The 22687-nt window shown below is 49.7% G+C and overlaps 3 protein-coding genes across 5 annotated transcripts in view; 1 reads left to right on the forward strand and 2 right to left on the reverse strand.

Annotated features, from left to right (window-relative positions):
- Agrn (agrin) overlaps positions 1-1377 on the reverse strand; it is a 32165-nt gene extending 30788 nt beyond the window's left edge. The window contains exon 1 of one of the 2 annotated variants that reach the window (XM_051172195.1): positions 1105-1377. In XM_051172195.1, coding sequence (XP_051028152.1) covers positions 1105-1311 — 207 coding nt within the window. In that variant the 5' untranslated portion in view covers positions 1312-1377. The remainder of the gene's footprint in view (positions 1-1104) is intronic. The other variant, XM_051172194.1, reaches the window with a different exon arrangement.
- A 1906-nt stretch (positions 1378-3283) lies between these two features.
- Isg15 (ISG15 ubiquitin like modifier) lies at positions 3284-3818 on the reverse strand. The gene has a single exon (XM_051171227.1). The coding sequence runs from the start codon at positions 3761-3763 to the stop codon at positions 3302-3304; it is 462 nt and encodes a 153-aa protein (XP_051027184.1). The 5' UTR covers positions 3764-3818; the 3' UTR covers positions 3284-3301.
- A 3529-nt stretch (positions 3819-7347) lies between these two features.
- On the forward strand, positions 7348-22584 carry Perm1 (PPARGC1 and ESRR induced regulator, muscle 1). Of its 2 annotated transcripts, XM_051171259.1 has the most exons (4): positions 17701-17954; positions 18693-21068; positions 21643-21768; positions 21987-22584. In XM_051171259.1, the coding sequence occupies exons 2-4, from the start codon at positions 18977-18979 to the stop codon at positions 22097-22099; spliced, it is 2331 nt and encodes a 776-aa protein (XP_051027216.1). In that variant the 5' UTR covers positions 17701-17954; positions 18693-18976; the 3' UTR covers positions 22100-22584. The 2 variants fall into 2 exon arrangements, with proteins under 2 accessions (XP_051027215.1, XP_051027216.1); XM_051171258.1 differs by lacking the exons at positions 17701-17954; positions 21643-21768; positions 21987-22584 and adding an exon at positions 7348-7436 and having other exon boundaries at positions 18693-21371.
- Positions 22585-22687: the final 103 nt, after the last annotated feature.

The raw sequence follows: 22687 nt of genomic DNA on the forward strand, positions 1-22687 counted from the left end.
AAGGGCAGCTTGTCCACCTGACTGCTCCTGCTGGGCACCCAAGAATCGCAGCACCTAAGGGACTTGAAGAACCTCGTCTACCTGCCCTCCTGCCCCCCCCCCCACCCCATTGTGGGAGATAACCCAAATGGGGGAAGCTCACAGTTTTCACACCTCCCCCACCTCAGCCACACCCAGGAGCAGCGGGGAGGAAGTCGGGAAAATCCTGCAGGGACTTGGCAAAGTGCCTTGGCAGTGAGAGGAGGGGGCCCAGCGGGGGATTCCATGAACACACACTACTCTACAAGAAGTCACCATCACTCCCATCCCCAAAAGCAAGGATAATCCTATTTCCAGTGAAGTGATTTGAGGGGGCTAGGAGACCCAGCAACGGGTGTTCTGAGCGTACCCACCACACCTATTCCAAGGTGCTCTCAAATTCAGCTTTAGTTGAGGCAGAGCTGACTCTTCTACTGTACGGTAGGGGAAGCCGGCTCTTCCAGAGGTAGAATGAAGCACCTGCCCCTGCTCCTCGTGCACCAGAGACTCAGCCACAGCCCTCTGCTCCCGCTCCTCAGACACCCAGTCCCTGCAGCACCTTACGTAGGCTCCTCGGACTTGCGGATTAGACTACGCACCCCTTCCTCTCTGCAGACCGCCCCTTCTCGCCCTGGTAGAGGCCTCGCCACAGTCCGTTCCCACTTCACACCTCCCCAAACCCTATTCCTTTCCTTTGGCGAGGATGTACACTTGTTTCCAACAAGAGAGACGGGCTTTGGACAAGGAGCGGGGGGGGGGGGGGGGGGGGGACGGGGGGCAGTCACTACCGCAGCTGGGGCCTGGGCACCGTGAGAAGAACCACAGCGGCTCCGCAGTAACTTTCGCCCAGAGCTGCAGAGTTTTCCGGGACCTGGTGCCCCACCCGGGGGCTTGGCTGTCGCCAAGGGAGCTCGAGCTGGGGCTGCAGAAAAGCGTTTCGGGCTCGTTCCCACGGCTTGGGGCCGGGGTCCCAGCAGGGCGGCCGGCACGCCACGGGCGGGCCTCAGGGATGGGAGCCACGGAGAAAAGGGCCCGTGGCTGAGATTCCAGAGGGCTGGGGTCTCGTGGGGTCTTGTCGGGGCCCACCTTGCATGAGTACGTGTGCTGCACCGGGTCCACGTTGAGGATCTCCTCCACTGTGCCGGTGAGCACCACATTCGCCTCCTCCTCGCGCCGCTCCAGGGCGCGCTCCGGGCACGTCCCGCTGGCGCCGGGCAGGGTGTGCGCGGCCACCACCAAGAGTAGCAGCAGTGGTAGCAGCCGGGCCGGGAAACACAGCCGCAGGCTGGCCATGGCGGAAGGCGGCGGAGAGCGCGCGGGCCAGACTGTTCAGGGGGCAGGACAGAACTGGACCGCAGTTCGGCTGTGGAGGTGGGAGGTCGGACGCCGTGGGGGCGGGCCAGGGGCGGGAACTGGGCAGCACCGCCCCTCCCCCTGGGAGCTCAGCCCGCCCCCGCTCCCTAGGACCCGCGCGGGCAGCGAACAAAGCCCGGAGACTGCGGCGCCTAGCTGGGGCGGGGGCCTCGGCCGGGTGGGTGGCGGGCCGCCTTGGGGGAGGGGAAGGTGTGGCGCCGGGCGCCCCTCCCCCGGTCCGCCTAAACTGTCCTTCCACCAGGAAATGCAGCTGAAATCAGGTTAATGTATAATCTAGGGGCGACGTGCCGGGACTTCCAAGGGGCTCGCCGGGGCGCCGAGAGCCGCAGGGCTTTCTGGACAGGAGAGGCTAGCTAAGCTGGACCTCCCGTTTCCCCGCCCCTTAGGTCCGCCCCATGCTAGGACTGTTCACAGAGCTCCCCGCAGCAGTACCGAGCCCGCCATAGGCTCTGAGGCGACCCAGCAGGGCCACGCCCCTGCCGGTGGCCGGTCGGTGATGACTGGTCTGAATTGCGCTCAGACCCGCCTACCAACCCTTTAGCTGAGTAGGGCAGTGGGATGCCCCTCACCGATCTATGGCTGCCTTCTTTAAGTCTTGCTGTGGAACCTACCACGGCCCCGCCCCCTCCCTCTCTCCAACTGTGGACAAACCCAACTTGGCCTTCCTAGGTACAGGGTATACACTGAGGCCCAGGGGAGCCAAGCTAGCGACGGATCTACGGAAGGTTGAGGGAAAAAGAGAAGACATTGCTGTCTTCCTAAGATTGGGATTGCCAGAGTGAAGTGTGAATAGCAGAGTGTCTTCCTTGCAGGCTTCAGGGAAGGGGAGAAGTCAACGAAGCTTTGAGGTCACATCTACACAATGGGCACCATCATTACTACATCTGGGGTCACTTGATCGGGATAAGCACAAACACACCAACCAGAAAGGAGGCTTCTGAGTCTCCATTCAAATTCTCTAAAGGTCTGAAGGGCCATAAGAGGTGCTACTTGTCCTGATTTGCTTGTGCCTTAGGCGGACTCAAAGCCTGAATAAATTGATAGAGGAAAAGCCAGGCACGCCTTTGATCCCAGCACATCAGGGAGAGACAGTGGCAGGAAGGTCTCTGTGAGTTCGAGGCCAGCCTGGTCTACAAAGTGAGTCCAGGACAGCCGAGGCTACACAGAGAAAACCTGTTTTGAAACAAAAAGCAAAAGAAAAGAAAAGTTGAAAGAGGAAAAGACAAGAGAAAGAACTATCAGGCAGGAAGGGGGTGGAGCTTTTCCAAATTAGATGTCTCCTATTTGTGATACTATTTCCTTTCTGGACAGGTAAGCCCCCTTACCTGCCAACTGTGGCCTCTCTATAGCCTTGATGAGGTGTACTTGCTAACGATCATGTTCTAAAGAGCAACTGACTGATGTCAGTGGTGAGACCCTGTCCTACCCTCTGTGGACTAGTGGGTGGGATGAGGTGGGATGAGGAACACCCACAAAACAACCCATCATCCTCCTTCACAGCCTACCTAGGTAGGTCTGAGAACATGCCTTCACTATTTCCAAAGGATCTGGGGAGCAACTAGTCCCACTAGGAGCCTCATCCTGTTACCTGGTAGGAACTGCCCTGCCCTGCCCTGTCCCTGAGCCATGTGTAGAGATGAGGAACATTTGTTGGGGGGCTGACTGAGGCTCAGGACTGGGTCCTGGCAAAAGTGTCTTTCTCTAGAAGTGAATTAGTTACCCAAAGGGGTTGGAAGGAGAATTCCCTCGCTAGGCTCTAACTGTAAATTCTTGTCTCTTAACTTGGCAGCCCAGGACCTGGTCACCATGGATGGAAAGGAACTCCCTTCCGAAGGAGCAGAAGCAAATAGAAGGCAGAACTTCTTATTGCATCATCTTTTATTATCAACATTGGCTCTGGATAGGGGTGCTAGGCATAGTCCTCCCCACCGCCCCTCAGGCGCAAATGCATGATCACTGTGCACTGAGGCTTTAGACCATACTCCCCCAGGGGCTGCTTGTCCTCCAAGGGCCTTCCCTCAAAGCTCAGCCAGAACTGATCTTCCCGCACTTGCTCCTGCTGGGACACCTGCCTCTTAAGCACTTCCACAGTCTGTGTCAGCGTGACCCCATAGACTCTGCTGCGGCCCCTTTCGTTCTTCACCAGGATGCTCAGGGGGGCGCTGCAGTTCTCTACCACCAGCACGACTGTGCTGCCAGGGCCCAGGCCCTGGCTGAGAAGGGTGACACTGTCTTGTAGCATCTCCCCAGTTGTTAGGGCCAGGCGCTGCTGAAAAGCGGGCACACCAGTCTTCTGGGCAATCTGCTTCTTCAGTTCTGACAGCATCATGGAGTTAGTCAGGGACACCAGGAACTCGTTACCCCCCAGCATCTTCACCTTTAGGTCCCAGGCCTGCAAGCATTACATGGGTTTAGCAGTGGTCCTCAGCCTTCTTAATGCTTTGTCCTAGTGCAGTGCCGCAGCCCTTTAATACAATTCCTTGAGTTGTGGTGACCCCAACCATAACATTATTTTCATTGCCACTTCATAACCATAATTTTGCTACTGTTATGAATTGTAACATAAATATCTGATATGCAGGATATCTGATCTTCAGCCACTGTGGAAGTGTTATTTGATTCCTAAAGGGTTCGTGACCCACAGGTTGAGAACCACTGGTTTAGAGCCTTCTTTGGCACTGGTACTGGGAATTACTACATGCAAAGCACTGGTCACAGGACTGGGCCCCCATGTCCCACCCCCATCCTCTCCTCCATCAGAGGGAGCCATCCAAGTAGGATGGATGAAGGGTCAGCTCCCCACAACCATCAGTTGTTTCAGTTTACCCATCCTTCTGGGCCCGGCCCTAAGGGATCCAGGGCTGGTAGCTGAGCAGACAAGGAACCCAGTACTTCTCTAGAAATCAAACTTTGAACAACTGTGACTCTTCTGCCTCCAGAAGACCCTACCAAGGAATAGCAGAAACTCACCTAGAAGGGACCCCACCTGCCTCTGCCCCAGACTGGACTCACCATGGCTTTGGTGTGAGCACTAGGTCCCACGCAGGAACTCAGGGGTTTGTTGGTCTCAGCTTCTGGCTGCTTGCTTGCTCTCACAGGCAGGGGCTGGGGCCAGCTCTTTTAAGGGTGAGCTGTGGGTACCAAGAGGCGGAGTTTCCTGACCAGAGTTGCCTTCTGTTTCAGTTTCCTTTTCCCAAGGTACATTGTCAATGGAGGCGGGTGCGGGGGTGGGGTGGGGGTGGGGGCTCTGGGAAACAAAACTGAATGAAAAGAAACTGTATCTGGGAAGGAGAGGGGCTGGCTCTCAGGAGTCAAGGCCACAAATCGGCTTGTGTACTCTGAAACTCTCTAAACATCCAACACTTCAGGTTCTTTTACAAGGCATGTAGAAGTGAGAACAAGACATAATAATAATAATAATAATAAACCATTTTTCATTCGTCGGCTTGGAAACTAGTTATCTTGAAACATGTCACAATGATTAACTCAGAGACTGTATAATGTAGTGACAATCAGAGCTGCCCAAAGACAGCTACTAATGGTTATTAGTTAGGACAATAGTTGCAGGGGAAAATTGTAGGAAGCATTTTTTTTTGTTTTTGTTTTTTTGTTTTTTAAGACAGGGTTTCTCTGTGTAGCCTTGGCTGTCCTGGACTTGTAGACCAGTCCTTTTGTTGACGAGGCTGGCCTCAAACTCACAGCGATCCCCCTGCCTCTGCCTCCCAAGTGCTGGGATTAAAGGTGTGTCTAATCTTATTGCTTACATAAAGATAAATGACTGAGGGCTCCGTGGCAAATGACTGTAAACCCAGCACCCAGGAAGCAGAGGCAGGCGGATCTCTGTGAGTTCAAGGCCAGCCTGGACTACAAAGGCAGTTCCAGGACAGCCTCTCAAAAACAAAACAAAGCAAAAGAAAAGAAAAACAAAACAAAACAAAAATCATGGTTGATGGGTATGTTTTTTCAGAGAGTTTTTCATTGTTATCCATGCTGGCTTCAAACTCACTATGAAATTGGCCTTAAACTGGTCCTTCTGCCTCTGTTGCCCAGGTTTTGAGATTACAGTTACGCATTTTCTGTGCCAATTTCTGCAGTGCTGTGGATAGAACCCAGAGCTTCATGCATGCTAAGAAAGTACTCTAACAATTGAGTTATATATTAATCCTCAGATTCTTTTCAAGATTTATTTATTTATTATGTATATAGTGCTCTGCCTTCATGTACCCCTGTAGGCAAGAAGAGGGTGTCAGCTCACATTATAGATGGCTGTGAGCTACCATGTGGGTGCTGGGAATTGAACTCAGGACCTCTGGAAGAACAGACAGTGCTCTTAAACTCTGAGCCATCTCTCCAGCACTGCCCCCCCCCCCAGAAGTGGCATTTTCAAGCTGGACGAGATGGTGCACACCTTTAATCCCAGCACTTGGGAGGCAGAGACAAGTGGATCTCAGTGAGTTCAAGGCCAGCCTGGTCTACAGAGTGAGTTCCAGGACAGCCATGGTTACAGAGAAGCCTTGTCTCAAAAAACCAAATAAATGAATGAATATGAATAAACAAATGTGGCAATTTCTCTAACCAACAAACTAGCCACTTTCTGTAGTTTACTAAGCCAAATTTGAAATTCTAGTAGAGTGTCTAGCCCCTACTATGGTCTCCATTGGATAAACACATGCAGGCAGCTGCCAAGCTATGCTGTGCTTGGTTACCTGATTATTAAATGTCTTTATGTCCTGCTGTGTAATTTAGAGTGAAAACAGTAGTAACTATAAAAATAATAATGGCCCAGTTTTTCTTATCCTCCTCTGAAAAAAAATTTTTTTTTGAATTTGCCATAATTTTGCGGGGAGAGGGGTGTGTTTTGAGATAGGGTCTCACTATGGAGCCCTGGCTGTCCTGGAACTTTGCAGGTCAGGCTGGCCTTGAACTCACACAGATTTTGTTTTTGGTAGTGGGGTAGTCATGTCATAATGCATCATTAGCTCGGCAACATCATCGCATCGGGTTTCTGTCATCACTGATACCCTTACCTTGCATGTAGCTGTCTTTTCGTTGCCCTGTGGTAGCAGCTGATGTCCCTTGTCAGACAGCTAACAGGCACCAGTCGACCTCCCTCTAGTGTCTGTGGCTGGTGTTGGTTCATCTTTCCAGCAGAGCTTGTTCCAAGGCCTTTGTGTTACAAGCTCCTAGCTGGGGGCTACACTGGTGTGAGCAAGACGTGCTCAGCTGAGCAGACAAGGGGCAGACTTGAAACTGCTAGAATGAGGAGATGAATGGGGGCAAGCTTCTCAGTCCTGAAAATTTGTCTTCTAGCCTTTGGAGAAATTCCCTTCCGGATTTCCTACGAGGTGATCATGAACTGTATGCCATATCCACCCATGCTTCCCTCTACGAATGGAAGTGAGCCAGGAGCCTCCATCCGGCCCACTTACTTCACCAATCTAGCCAGAATGCTCCTTTTAGTGCTCTGCCCTCTTGGTAGTGGACTTTGGCTTCGGGTTCACCTTTGTCGCTGGTCTGGCAGCGGGAGGGGGTGGGGTTGGCTGCACGTAACAGCTGGGGAGGGCGGGTCACAGGCCGGGCCATAAGCTGGCCCTCCCATTGGCTGGGAGGAGTGTGGGAACTGAAGCCAAGAAGGATTCACAGGCCCAGACGCTCCACTGCCTTATTTAAGCCTTTAGTGCACAGACTCCAGGGTTAAACTTGTAGGAGCTCTCCAACTCTGCTTACTAGGGCTTCAGGTGCACTGTGGACATCCCGGGAAAGGTGACACCTCACACTTGCAGGAGCTCTGACCAGCGCAAGCTGGATTCCAGACAAGTGGGACGACGCAGCACTTAAAGGTTGAAGGAGGGACAACGAAACGCAGGCCTTGGCCGCTGCTCCACCTAATAATCTTCCAAGGTGGTCATGGAGAAGGGCTGGCCAGTGCGCATCAATCATCAAGAACGCCGTCGCCTAGGGTGTGAGTGGGGCCTGGGATGAAGCACTCAAAGGGTCAAGTTCTCAAGGCTTACTGTGGCTCTCAGACCCTAAGATCCAAAAAGGTAGGATACCTCTCTGGCTTGCTACCCATTCTGCGGTCCTGCCTCCAGAGCTCCCAGCGCACAAAACTAGAGACAGCTGACATCCTGCAGATTACTGTGCGATAGCTGCTGAACTTACATGGCCCAGTGACAGGTGGTGTGTGGGCGACACTATGGAGGTGAGAGATGTAGAATCACTGCTGGAACTCCCGCCCAGTGCCGCCCTGGGCAAGTACTGAGATATTTTCTTTTCTCTTAATCTTTTAAATATTTATTTATTTATTATACAGTGTTCTGCCTGCATGTATGCCTGCATGCCAGAAGAGGGCACCAGATCTCATTGTAGATGGTTGTGAGCCATCTAGGAATTGAACTCAGGACCTTTGGAAAAACAGCCACTGCTCTTAACCTCTGAGCCATCCTTGCTGAGGTGATCTGTGAGATCACCTGGCTGGCTGTGAGGGTGTCCCAGCCAGCGTGTGCTCCCACTTACTTGGCCACCTGGTGGTCTGACTGTACTAATTGGAACTCAGGCACCACCTCAGAGGTGTTCCCAGACTCAGAGGCTGAGGAGCTCAAGGTACACATGTGCCCACTGCTGCAGTCACTGCTCCACCCCCGTGCACATTGACTACTGCTGACTCCAGTAACCTCCTTCTGCTCTGGGGACAGAGGCTCAGGGCCAGAGCTGATCCTGGAGGCTGTGGTGGGGCATGCAGTGTGGCCTGTCCGAAGGCTGCAGGCTTGACATCTGAACTGTACCAGGGAATACTTATTTACAGAGTCTTGTCACATTTTGTTTTGTTTTGTCTTAATGAATGGTGTGGTCGGTAGGTAATACCATGTCCTAGCCCTGACAACCCTGACCCAGTTCATTTTCCAAGCCCTTCATCCAGCCAGGGCAGATATGGATGCACCCCCTCGTACTCCAGGCTTGGCTTTGCTTTGATCAGAAGTGGAGTCTGCAACCATCCTCGGATATAGTAGGCACCCCTGGAGAGGCAGCCAGGAAGGTGACACTCACCAAGCTTTGTCTCAGCATTGGAAAGTGATTAGGGAGAATAACCTCAGCATGCAGGGAGGCAGAGGCAGGTGGATGTGAGTCTAGGACAGCCAGTACTACACAGAAACCCTGTCTTGAAACTCTAAATAAATAAAAGTGTGTGTGTGTGTGTGTGTGTGTGTGTGTGTGTGTGTGTGTGTGTGTACTAGTATGCATCCATGAGCAGACAGAGCAAGACGCTGAATGTCTTCTGCTGCAGGTGGGGTGGTGACGGTGTGAGGTGTTGTGGTGGTGAAGGGGGCACACGCCTTTAATCCAGCATTGGAGAGACAGAGGCAGGTGGATCTCTGAGTTTGAGAAGCCCTGTCTTGAAAAACAAACAAACAAACAAACAAAAGAAGTGGCCAGTGAGCTCTCAGAATATGTCAGTCTCTGTCCCCTGTCCAGGCAGTACAGTCATGACTAGCTTTTTACATGAGTGATGGGGGTTTGGATTCAGTGCTCTATGCTTATAGAAGAAGTGTTCTTTTTTGTTTGTCCATGTGGATGGATGTCGGTCAGGCCAGTGTTAGAATAGCTCAATATCTGCCCGGCTATAGTGCCTGAAGCTTTTAACAAAAATAATAGGTCTCCATGTCTTATTCTGGAGCTAGAAAAGAACCTTAATTTTAGAGATTTCCTTGTGTAAGGGGGTGGCCCTCATCACAAGCTCAGCCTGCAGAGTATCTTGCGAGTCACCCAGGCCACCATGAAGTAAGGCAAGTAACTCGATTGCAAGCTGATCTCCCGCCTCCTCCAATAGGCTATCCTTGGATATTCTTGCTTTGAACTATACACACACTGAAGAAATCTCCAGGTCTTTGCTAAAGTCGCCACCTCTGCTTGCTGCACTGCATTCCATCCTCCTGAACTTCCAGGGGCTGGAGTCTGTGACTTTGTTTTTGTTTTTGTTTTTTGTTTTTTGTTTTTTTGAGACAGGGTTTCTCTGCGTAGCCTTGGCCATCCTGGACTCACTTTGTAGACCAGGCTGGCCTCGAACTCACAGCGATCCGCCTGCCTCTGCCTCCCGAGTGTTGGGCTTAAAGGTGTGCGCCACCATGCCCGCCTGAGTCCGTGACTTTGAATAGTATGTGCCATGTGGAATAGGTGTTGTACTCTTCAGACCTGTGTGAGGGAGAGGAATGGTACCAAGGAACCGATTGAAGCATTTTCTCGTCAGGGAAGTCTGTGTGGGAGGTGGAGAATTGCTCAGTGCAGAAAGGTCTATGGGGGAGGGCAGGGGAGGGCCTGTTTGGATCTAGGCCTCACCTTCAGGCTTCGGGAGGAAAGAGGTACTTTCTGTGTGGCCAGGGGGAGAAGTGTCACTAGGAGATGGGTCCTATTGGCCCCCTAACCAGACTCTGGCCTACCTGCTCTACTTACCGTCTTCTGTAGTTTGTCTGGATACTCTGACCAAAGGGATGAGCTGATGCCAGGCATGGTTGTAACGGGACTTCAGACTTGAGCACAACCGATGCCCTAATAGAAGTGCCGTTTTAGCCACAAAAGCCAGTACACAGGCATTACCGCCTGCCAAAAATGAAAACAAAGACTGAGTCCATCAAATTCCTTAGTTATTGGAAAGTCCCTAAATCTATTAACCTTGCTTTTTGGCTTCTGTAGTTCTGCTTCTGGCTGAGGTGTGTCCACCCAGGATGTGGTTTTTGTGTTTAAAAGCTCAGTCTGATAAAGGCTCAGAAGTGCAATGGGGTTCAGAACATCCGGTGTAGTTGCTGGACAGCTAATAAGACTTTCTATTGGCTTGAACACATGTCTTAGTAGTCTTCCCTGATGGATTCCTCACAGTAGCAAAGAGGTGAGCCATTCCTTTGATACCAGGACTTCTTTCTACAGAAAACAGCAGACCAGAGGCCTCTGGTCAATATCAGTGACAATGAGTCTAAGTTGAAGTCATAGTAGGTCTTCCTGTTTTGAGGGGTTTTGTTATTTGTTTGTTTATTTATTTTTGGTTTTTCGAGACAGGGTTTCTCTATGAAGCCTTGGCTGTTCTAGACTTACTTTGTAGACCAGGCTGTCCTCGAACTCACAGCCATCTGCCTACCTCTGCCTCCTGAGTGCAGGGATTAAAGGTGTGTGCCCCATGCCTGGCTCAGTCTTCCTGTCTTGAAAGACTCAGTAATAACTGTCAACTCAGCCACTCCTTGATAGCACCCCTCAGGGACTGTAAGATCATAAGTGTTTTCCGTTTCCAGTAACTTAGTTTTTCTTGTGTAGCAATGAAGATATTTTTTTTCTTTTTCTTTTTTGTTTTTTTGAGACAAGGTTTCTCTGTGTAGCCCTAGCTGTCCTGCTTTGTAGGCCAGGCTGACCTTGAACTCGTATATGCACCTGCCTCTGCCTCCCAAGTTCTGGGAATGAAGGCATGTGCCACCACACTCAGGAATGAAGATAATTTCTGTGTAATTCATTGATAAAATGTAAAGAACAGAAGCTGTAAACACTAATATAGTCCCTGAAGTTTATATTACAGGCTTAAGATCACCAGAGGTCTTGGGGTATGACAGAAGTCAGAGGGATTGAATCTGGGAACAGCTCTAGTTCTATCTGTGATAACTAGAGAATAAAGAAGAAGGGCCCTTGCCGGGCGTGGTGGCGCACACCTTTAATCCCAGCACTCGGGAGGCAGAGGCAGGCGGATCGCTGTGAGTTCGAGGCCAGCCTGTTCTACAAAGTGAGTCCAGGACAGCCACGGCTACACAGAGAGACCCTGTCTCGAAAAACCAAAAAAAAAAAAAAAAAAAAAAAGAAGAAGGGCCCACTCTTGTGTAGTTACCTCAGAGATGTCTGTGGCATCCGGACTGGACTCTAGCGCACTGGTAGTTAGTTCAGATGCACTTTCTGGGCTGCTACTAGCAAGAGGGCCTGATGTGTGAGCACAGAGGTGGAAGGGGGACAGTTGGATGCTTGAAGTCCTACACTTGCCCTCATCACACCTCGCAAAGCGTTCACAGAATGAAGTACACACCTGAGTCAACAGGAAGTTTTTCATCTATCCTCTGTAGAACAGGAACATGGGCATACCATTTTCATTAAAGGGAGTTATAACCAGGTATGGTGGTATACAACTTTGATCCCAGCCCTTAGGAGGCAGAGGCAGAGGCAGAGGCAGGAAGATCTCTGTGAGTTTGAGGATAGCCTGGTCTGCATAGTGAGCTCCAGGACAACCAGGACTACATTTTGTATGTTTGTCTCAAAAAACAAACAAACAAACAAACAAACAAACAAGCCATCACACCTGGGCCAGACAAATGAGATAGGCATGGCTAAGGTTCCTGGGCTTGGGGAGACAGAGAGAATCTTGGGAGGAAAAAGCAGACCAGAGAGGAGAGAAGAAGGTGGTGCCATTATGGGTTATATGGAAGAGAAGCACATGTCCAGTGTGGATGGAGATTTGGCCCAGATGAAGAACGTTAGCAAGTATTTGGGATTATGGATGGGAGGTGGCTTGATAGAAGTTATTAAAAGCAGGTGGTGTGGGATTGGGACATGTATTTCATACCTGCCCTACTATGGGAAGTAGTTTAGGGGATTAATGTCTGCCTTGCCCCAGGTTAACTAAGGCTACTTTAAAATAAAAGATAAAAACAAAAAACCCAAAGCAAACAAACAAAAAAGTAAGCTTTAGCTGGTCATGTTGATGCTCCTTTAATTCCAGCACTTGGGAGCGGGAGGCAGGGGGAATCTCTGTAAACCTAGTCTATTTATTGAGTTTCAGGTCAGTCTGAGTTATATAGTGAGTGTCATTTAAATAAATAAATAAATAAATTGTGTAATCTTGGCTGTCCTGGACTCGCTTTGTAGACCAGGCTGGTCTCGACAAAACACCACAACCAAAAACAAACTGAGGGGAAAAGAGTTTATTCGGCTTACGCTTGCACACACTTTAATCACTGAAGGAAGTCAGAACAGGAACTCAAACAGGGCAAGATTCAGGAGACAGGAGTAGATAGATGCAGAGGCTGTGGAGGGATGCTGCTTACTGGCTTGCTTCCCATGGTTTGTTCAGCCTATTTTCTTAAAGCACCTAGGAGCACTAGCCGAGGAATGGAAGCACTTGTAGTGGTTGGTCCCTCTGATATCAATAACTAATTAGGAAAATGCCTTACAGTAGCTCTTTTTGAGACAGGGTTTCTCTGTGTAGCCTTGGCTGTCCTGGACTTGCTTGTAGACCAGGCTGGCCTTAAACTCACAGCCATCCACCTGTCTCTGCCTCCCAAGGGCTGAGATTACAGGCATGTACCACCACACCCGATGGTAGTATACACCTTTAATCTCAGCATTAAGAAGGCAGAAACAGGGCTGGAGAGATGGCTCAGAGGTTAAGAGCACTATCTGCTCTTCCCAAGGTCCTGAGTTCAATTCCCAGGTACCACATGGTGGCTCACAACCATCTATAATGGGATCTGGTGCCCTCTTTTGGCCCACAGATATACATGCAGACAAAAAACAAAACAAAAAACCACTGTGTATATAATAAATAAATAAATCTTAAAGAAGAAGAAGGCAGAGACAGGCAAATGTCTGAATTCACTGGCCTGATCTGCATAGCGAGTTCCACTAACCAGGGCTACACAGTGAGACCCTGCCTTTAGAAACTGTAGAATTTGGAGCTAAAGAGATGGCTCAGTGGGAAAAGCACTGGCTGCTTTTCCAGAGAATCTGAGTTCAATTCCTAGCACCCACATGTCAGCTCATACCTGTCTGTAACTAAACTTCCAAGGCTTCTGACACCCTCACACAGACATACATGCAAGCAAAACACCAATGAACATAAAATAAAAATAAATTTAAAAAGAAACTAGAATTTTTTCCTCCTTCACCTCCTCGTCTTCTTCTTCTTCTTCTTCTTCTTCTTCTTCTTCTTCTTCTTCTTCTTCTTCTTCTTCTTCTTCTTCTTCTTCTTCTTCGACAGAGGGTCACTATATAGCCATGTCTGGAGTGGAACTGATGTAGATCAGTCAGGCTTTAAATTCACCAAGACATGCTAACCTCTGCCTCCTGAGTGCTGAGATTAAAAGTACACATCACACACACACACACACACACACACACACACACAAAAGGTACACATCACCAGATTTGGCCCCCAATTTTTTTTTTTTTTCGAGACAGGGTTTCTCTGTGTAGCCTTGGCCATCCTGGACTCACTTTGTAGACCAGGCTGGTCTTGAACTCACAGCGATCCGCCTGCCTCTGCCTCCCGAGTGCTGGGATTAAAGGCGTGCGCCACCACGCCCGGCTTGGCCCCCAATTTTTAAGCATGATAAATGTAAACCTGCTGTAGTAAGGTAATTCACATTTGTAATTTCATAACTCCAGAGTCTGAGGCAGCAAGATTCCTTTGAGTTTGAGGTCATGGTGCTCTACAATTGAGATCCTGTCTCAAAACACAAATTTGATGAATGAACAGGGTGGATAAACCTGAAAAAACTATACTCTTTCACACAGTACAAGCAAATATATACTGTATATGAAGTAGAATAAGGTAAAAAAGACCAGTTATTAGATACTGCTTTCCTGATTTATTTAGCGATTTACTTAAAGCACTGTTTGTACTGCCTGTTTGCCAAGAATGACTTGACTTAAAGAAATAGTGGACGCAATGGATTGTTGGCCTGAGCACTCTGCTGACCATATGCTTCTACAAAATCTTGCTTGCTGAAGCCAGGCGTGGTGTCACATGCCTTTAATCCCAGCACTCGTGAGGCAGAGGCAGGCTATCTCTGTGAATTCAAGGCCAGCCTGGTCTACAAAGTGAGTCCAAGACAGCCAAGGCTACACAGAGAAACTCTGTCTCAAAACAAAAACAAAAACAAAAACAAAAAACAAAACACAAAACAAAACAAAACCCCCAAAATCCCAAATAAAAACAAACAAGCAAACAATAACAACAATGAGAATGCAAACTGGACCTGATATGAGGCCTTCCATGAGCTGTGGTGGCTTGGTCCACTGGTGAATTCATCTCTCTTTTACTCTCATTGAATTTGGATTGCTTATTTCAGAAAGATTGTTGCAACATATGATTCCATTTACATAAAATTCTGGACAAAGTGACCCACTTCATAGTGACAGAAAACTGGCAACGGTTTCCTCCCCATGAGGGGAGGGAAGAAAAGAATCACCAGGTCAAAAAGTGGCCCTGGGTGACAGGCTATTGACTCTCTGTACATGGACACCCTAACTGAATACCTATGTCAGAATCCAGCTCTGTATACTTTAAACATTTGCATTTGCAGTTTATCCTATGTTAAGCTCAGTAAGACTTCCTCCATCAGCCCCCCAAGACAGGGTTTCTCTGTGATAGCCTCGGCTTTCCTGGACTTGTTTTGTAAACTAGGGTGGCCTCAAACTCAGAGAGAGACACCTGCCTCTGCCTCCCTCGTGCCGTGATTAAAAGCTTGTGCTACCACTCCCAGCAGCTACAGTAAGACTATTTTAAGATAAACCTTTAAATAAAACCCACATTTATTTACTTTTTTATTTGCGTGTGTGTGTGTGTGTGTGTGTGTGTGTGTGTGTGTGTGTGTGTGTGTGTAGGCAAAAGGACAACTTGCTGAAAGTTGGTCTTTTCGTTTGACAGTAGAATTTTGGTGCCCTCTTGTGGTACTTCAGGCAAAGCTTTGTCCTTCCCCGCTTGTCCTGCAGAGCGTTTATTCCCTGGCCACAGACCTTCCTTACTCGTTTGCTGTGCCTGCTGACCCGGCTGCTGTCGCTATCAATAACTGTGGTGCTAGAAAATAGCTGTGCTATGAACATGTCCTCTTCCTGCTTAGACTGAGAACAGTTACAGATCCTTTCCCTGAGACGAACATCTGCTCCCTGACCTACCACCTCCACTTCCCTCTTGTTGACCCTGTGCTCATTATGTGGGAAAGCCAAAGCTTCTGTCTAACTGCCTGTGTCAGATCATACCGTCCCCCACTCTGACCCAGACTTGCAGAGCTGTTTTATCTCATGAAGTCCATTTCCCTGGACTCAGACCCACACATGTGCATCTTCCAAGCTATGATAAAGTAACACTACTAACTTTGTAGGGCACGATGCTGGGTGCACTAGAGTGCACTAGACCCATATGGGAACTAAACTGTGTGCTGCAACACCAAAACCAAGTGGCTTGGCAAAGTAAAACAAGAATTTTTTTTCTGGGGTTTGAAGCAGGCAAAGACATGTATCCCCCACGCCTTTTAAAGATAGGATTTAAAAAAAAAAAAGATTTTATTTATTATGTATATAGTGTTTTGCCTGGATATAAGGCCTTCAGGCCAGAAGAGGTCACTAGATCTCATTGTAGATGGTTGTGGGCCATCATGTGGTTGCTGGGAATTGAAGTCAGGACCTTTGGAAGAGTAGGCTGTTGACTCTGTTTCTTAGCAATTAAACTTTATTATGCAACCCAACTAGCTTATACAAGAAAAAAAAAGGTTAAAGGGACAAAAGAGTGAACCTTCCGGTAGCCGTTCCACGGGACGGATCCTTAGATGTCTCTCTGGCCCGCGTGCTGATCCAGCTTGTCCGCTGCTCCCGCACGCTCTCTCTCCAGCCGACTTTGTTATTCTCTCTTCCCCAACACCTTCAGTCACGTGGGAAGGACCGGCTCCTTCTCCCGGTGAGGGTCCATTAGAAAGACAATAGTCCAGGTGGGGTTCCCAGGTCTGCTTTCTGAATTCCAGACCCAGGATGGCTCCACTCAGTCTGTCACAAGGTATTCATGGGGTGCCCCAAGGGTAAAGCCCGCCAAGACTGCTCCCACCTGTGACAAAGCTTACTCCTTCCCACAGTAGGCAGTGCTTTAACCTTTGAGCCATCTCTCCAGACCCTAAAGATGGGATCTTTTTGTTTGTTTGTTTGTTTTGTTTTGTTTTGTTTTTCAAGACAGGGTTTCTCTGTGTAGCCTTGGCTGTCCTGGACTCGCTTTGTAGACCAGGCTGGCCTCGAACTCACAGCGATCCGTCTGCCTCTGCCTCCCGAGTGCTGGGATTAAAGGCGTGTGCCACCACTGCCCAGCTAAGATAGGATCTTATGTAGCCCAACTTGGCCTTGAAGTTGGTACATAGTGGAGGATGCCTTTGAACTCCTGATCTTTTTGTTTCTATCTGCTAAGTGGGATTACTGACATGCACAACCACATCTGAGGCAATAGTGTGTGTGTGTGTGTGTGTGTGTGAGAGAGAGAGAGAGAGAGAGAGAGAGAGAGAGAGAGAGAGAGAGAGAGAGAGAGAGAGTATTGTCCTGGAGCTTGCTGGTCTCAAACTCACAGAGATCCGTCTGCCTCTCCCTTCCTAGTGCTGGGATAAAGGTGTGTGCCACAATGCCCGGCTTAGAGCAATCATTCTTTAAGATGATAGGCAATATCTAGATGCACATGCCTGTTATCCTAGAGCTTTGGAGGCTGACATAGCCGATGTCAGCCTTGCTACAAAGCCAGTTTGAGGTCAGCCTGGGAAGGGTTAACAAACAAGCAGAGAGCTTAAGGACCCTGTTATACATTGGCTGTGTGGAAATTCCCTCTCTGGCTGGCTGGTGCTGGCACACACCTTTTCCAGCACTTAGGGAGGCAGAGGCAGGTGGATCTCTGTGAGTTTGAGGCCAGCCTGGTCTACAGAGTGAGTCCAGGACAGCCAGGCTACACAGAGAAACTCTGTCTTGAAAAACAAAAACAACAAGCAACCCCTCTCCCCCCAGAAAAACCCAAATTCCTTCTTTGTGTCTCATTCTCTTCAGAAAGAAGTGTCTCCCAGTGCCCATCTTAAGATGGGTGAGTTTACAGTAAGGTGTTCAGGGACCTAGCAAGGAGCTCAGCACAGAGGCTGGTTGCTCTGCCCATGTCTTCTTGAAGTAGAGTGGCCACCCTACCACTATAAAGGTTATCACACTAAATACACTCCCCTCCCACTATACTTTGCCCCCTTGACCCTGCTCAATCCTTTTTTGAGGCCCAAAGTCCAGGCCTATCTGGGAGCCCTTTACAAGAGCAATGAATGCACCCACTTTCCTCTAATCCCATAGGCAAGTTTAGCAATGCCCAGGAGGCTCCCATGAGTCCTGGATGTCAGATCTAGGTTGGTATGTTGTCTACAAGATTGGGCTACAGACATTCAGGTGGGAGGTGGGGTGGGACTGACGTTTCATAGTGAGCTGGAAGCCACAGGTCTCCTTCTTCTTGGGAAGAGAGACCTGCATAGTGCTGATCACAGGACAGTCTTCTCTCATTGGAATCTGATGTGACCTTAGCTGATGCCAGCCCTCAGTGCTGGCCCCACACCAGCTAAATGTCCTTCATATGGCTGGAGGGCCCTCAAATGCCATCTATTTGTGACTTGGCTCAGAGACTGGCACGAGTCATAAGTGATCCCAGGGACAGGATATTTTTGGAAGCAGGGCGGAGCTTGCATTAAGAAGCCTAGCACCATGCTGCTTGGGGACAGGTCTCTAGATGCGTAGCTCCACTGCCCCAGCTGGCTGCTGAGAACCAGGTAAGATCCACTTAGCCTTTTGTTCTGTCTAGGGGTCCTAATGGCAGGAAAGCTTCATCATGGCTTTATCATGGGTCTAGAGAGGAGAGGAAGTAGGTAGGAAGCCCTCAGTGGCTTTTCCCACTCAGGATTTTTCCAGTCATGGTGACCTCCTACTGTCCTCATTCTAGACATAGCTGGCTCCAAAGAGTGGCCCCTTTAGGGGACAGAAGCTGAGGCCTTGGCTAGCTCTGGTTATCTTTGTTCACTGAGGTGGGGCAAAATTGGGCTTTGAATAGCAGGGTAGGAGTATAGATGGGTGTACAGACCCTGAGGACAGCCAAAGAGGGTTGCTGGGGTGGGGGGCTCATTTAAGTTCTGTGACCTCTGGCCCAGGATCCTCTTACAAACTTTTGAGCAGGCTCTGGCCAGTACCAACATGACCTTGGTAAGCTTAGAAAACTTGCTCCAGCCAAGGCTGGTAGAAGGTCATCATCCAGAAGGCTAGTCACCTGCTGGACACTACAGATTTTCTTCTGTGGTTAGCTTCCAGTGGTGATAGCTGGGGAGGCTAGGAACGACTGTCAAAGGGAGCTGGTCCCTGATGGGTGGTCTTTGATGCAGAGCCCTGTGTACAGGGGTGGAGAAGGGAAGTCAGTCCCATTGAAAGATCTCAGAGATCTGAGGGAACACCATGCAAACATGACTAACCCTGGTCTTCAGTTTACTTCACTGATATGAAATCATATTTTGTTTTAGGACTGTGACAAGATGTCACAGTGATGTTATTTGGAGTTGAATTGAAAATAGTGGAAACTGAAGTAGATTTCTAACTCAGAAGAATGAAGTAGAAGAATCTGGAAGAAGCGGAGTCTGTCTTGTGGTTCCTCCAGATTGAAATGGGCTGCCAGGGAGAGAGCAGGTGCTACAAGGTCAGACAGGATGGTGGCAGCGTGTGCTACTTAGTGCATGGAGCCCGGATTTGTGAAGACCCTGCCTGGCCCAAAGTCTTGCTGTCACTCCAGCACCTCTGCTGATGTGCAATGGACAACTTCCAGTACAGTGTTCAGCTCAGCGATCGAGAGTGGGCCGAGTTCTCAGCCACTGCTGATGAGTGTGGCCTCTTGCAGGCTGGTCTGGCCTCTGGTGACGAGCTCTTGTCCAGTGACATTGACCAAGAGGACAGCAGTGGAAGCAGCCCCCCTGGGCCCCCACTCCTCTTCACTGGGCAGCTGGATCCTCAAGGGAGGGAACAACAGGGCTGTGAGTTGGAGGACGTGGCTGCTCAGCAAGTGGTCAGCAGGTCTCAGTGTGAGCCTGTCCTGGCTCTGGAGGCCAGTCATCAGGTAGCTAGCACGTCCACACAGTCAGAAGCTCTACCGTTCCCCAGCTCAGACAGTATCTGTCCTAGCCAGGCCTTGTCCTCCCTAGGGTCACCAACTTTCAGAGACAAGATGCAGAGGCTTTTGCAGGGTCCTGCTCCCAACTCTCCTGGTAAGCCCCCTCATGGCTCTGAGACCCCTGGCCACAGTGCCATCCCCCAGAGTCTTCCTGACAACTCTGAAGCTCCATTGCAGAACCCTGGTCGTAAGAAGAGGCGTGCTGTGGGTGCCAAGGGGACCAAGTGCTCTGGATCTCTGGGCTCTACTGCTGTCCAGATGAGCTCCCCACAGCTTACAGATACCAGGCCCAAGGAGGTTCTTATGTCTGGGACACTAAGGACAAAAGCACAGCAGGATAAGCCACAGTCAGACTCTATAGGTGCTCCTGAACATGGCTTTACTATCCCTGAACAGACGGCCAGACAAGAGTCAGGCTTGGATCTTTCTACACCTGGTCTACAAGGTACAGACCAGATCAGAAAGACACCCAGAGCTGTGCAACAGATGGTATCAAAACCTGTCCAGGAAGCTCATCTGGATGTCTCCATGGCTACATCAAATGTGTCTAAACCTGCCTCCAAGCCTCAATCAGACATAGCTTTGTCTACACATGCCTCCATGTCTGACACGACTTTGTCCACACTTGCCTTCAAATGTCAACCCAATTCAAATCAATCTACACCTGCCTCTGAGCCTGACATGGCTTTGTCTACACCTGCCTCCATGTCTCAACTGGACAAGACTGAGTTTGCATCTGCTTGCATACCTGGACTGCATGTGGACCTATCTGCAGCAGGCTCAGAGATCAAGCCAGAAGTTTATCCCTCTATGCCTGCCTCAGTGGTTGTACTTTGTACAGATCCGCCCCATTCTGTTTCAAAGCCTGAGTCTGAAGAAAATGTGTCTATACCTGTTATGCCTTCTTTATCCCCTATTTCCCAGGCTGAAGCTGCCATGGTGGACACAGAAGTGACTGTGCCTCCAGGGGGATGCTGTGAGAAGCCAGTAGGGCAGCTCTTAGAAGGGTCCTCGGGATACTCTTCAGGGAAGCCCTGCCCAAGTCCTGTCCAAGCCCCCAAGAAGAAGAAAGTACGATTCTCCATGGCTGTGCCCAGCCATAAAGAGTCAGGGTCAGGCGAGCCTAAAAGCCCACCCTTCCTAACCCCAGACTGGCCTCCAGCTCCCAGGACAGCAGCAGGGAGCCGTGGGGGATCTGCTGCCTGGGATGCTGTGGCGGTTGGGCCCCGACTCCCCCAGCCTCGGATCCTCAGGCATCTGCCTCCTCCTATATCCTCTGTCTCAGCAGAGCCTGAGCCTGGAAGCTGCTTTGCAGTGACTCTCCCTGAGGCCTATGAGTTCTTCTTTTGTGATACTATTGAGGAGGAAGATGAAGATAAAGAGGATGAGGAGGCAGCCATCCAAGCCTCGGATGAAGTCCAATGGCCTGACACATGCGAGTTTTTTTTCCGGGAAAGCAGAGCCCAAAGGTCAAGTTGCCAGAGGAGATACTCCCCAGTCCCATCCCCAAGAGCAGAGGCTGTGGTACCTGTTCCCCCTGGAAATTCAGTGCCTATCTCCATCCCTGAGGTCTATGAACACTTCTTTACTGAGGAAGGATTTGGGGACAGACAGCCACCAGCCGCGCATAACCAGCTGCAGACCTCAGTGTTTTCTAGGGAAGCAGGCCCTGAGGCATCTTCTAAGTCTGTTCCAGCTACAGCAGAACATCTTAGCCTGGCAATCAGGGAAGGAGGTAAGGATTGATCATGTCCCAGCCCCATCCAGGTGCTGAGAACACATTGTCCAGGAAGCAAGGGCAAGAAGACATGGGAGAGGGGCAGGGGATGACCCTGATCATCTGCTCGTACCTATGTTTGTATGGGTACTCTTGCATGCTCTGGTATCTATATGAGGGAAGGATAAGCTCCTAAGCAACCCCAGGGCACCATTGAGATGGGACAGCTCAGGTCAGACACTTAAGGGTTTTGGCTTTGTCACTGACCACTGTCCTAAGTCCAGTCCTAGGTGCCATCACTTTCCTAGGCACTTTTCTCTAGGGGTCTGGTAGTAGGGGCCCATGCTGTTTGAGGCAATGTGGGAAAGTATTTCCTTTCTCCTCTGGAAATCATTTCACAGACCAGAGAACAGAAGACCCAAAAGGGAAATCTCCCAAATTGTTATGACTCAACTATGACACATGCTATCCAGTTTCTTAAGGAAGAGAAGTCATGGGGGAAGATCTGACTCAAAAGATTTGTCTAGGACAGAAGGTTTCCTATGGCAGGCATGTCTCAGAAAGGAGCACGTAATGTACTTTTCTCTCCTAGCGGAACTACGGAGCCCTCTTACTTCCTTGACATTCAGCCAGAATGACATGTGCCTGGTGTTTGTTGCCTTTGCCACTTGGGCAGTGAGGACCTCAGACCTGCATGCCCCAGATGCTTGGAAAACAGGTTTGGAGGTCCTGGGATAGAGGGGGCTATAGGCATTTACCTCTTCTGCTATGCCAGCAGAGATGACGGGTACGTGGGAGGTTCAGGCTCTCCTTGACCTTGCTTTTGTCATTGCTAACTACCTCCAACATACTGTCCTTTGAAGGCTGGGTTATGTAGGCAGAAGGAAGCAAAAAAGCCAGAGCTGGCACTCAAGATATCTTTTGCTTCTCTTACAGTCTTGCTGGCCAACATTGGCACCATCTCTGCTATCCGCTACTTCCGCCGTCAGGTTGGGAGAGGGCAGAGTGGAAGATCAAGTCCCAATTCCAGCTCAAACCCCAGCTGCTAGTAGCCAGGCTGGCCTGGTGAAGCATGGAGCATGGGGATGAATCCAGGTGACAAGGACAAGATGCCACTCTCTACCCTTTGATACCTGTCTTCTAAGGCATCTGGGAAGGAGCCAGTATCCTTGGTGCTGAATTTCCTGGACTCAACGTATGAGTCCTGCCAGTGGCTAAGGTCAAGGCCATTACTTGAGAGGGTGGAGATTCGGGATTGTTGATGAGTGGGCTCTGAGCAAGGAGCTGGGTGATAGGACTTCAGGTTTGCAAATTAAAGCTACAGGGCACCTAGCTAAATTTGAATTTACATGAAATTTTTGAGATGTACTTGTATGAAGAAATTATGTTGCTATCTGAAATCCAACTTAACTAGGCACCCTGCCTTTTGTCTAGTCATAAGTGAAAAATGAGCAGCAGAAGAGGACTCTACAGAAAGTGCTAAAGCAACAAGGCCCTTCTAGGTATGTCTAGGTCAAGATGAGGCTACTACATGCCTTCAAAGCTAGAGGGAGGCAGTCCAAGCACTCTGCCCTATTGAAAGGCAGACTTAGCTGGCAAGGTCCTCCAAGGCCCTGATCCCAAAGGCACCACAAGCA

The sequence above is a fragment of the Acomys russatus genome, chromosome 29 (assembly GCF_903995435.1).
Source record: "Acomys russatus chromosome 29, mAcoRus1.1, whole genome shotgun sequence".
Lineage (NCBI taxonomy): Eukaryota > Metazoa > Chordata > Mammalia > Rodentia > Muridae > Acomys > Acomys russatus.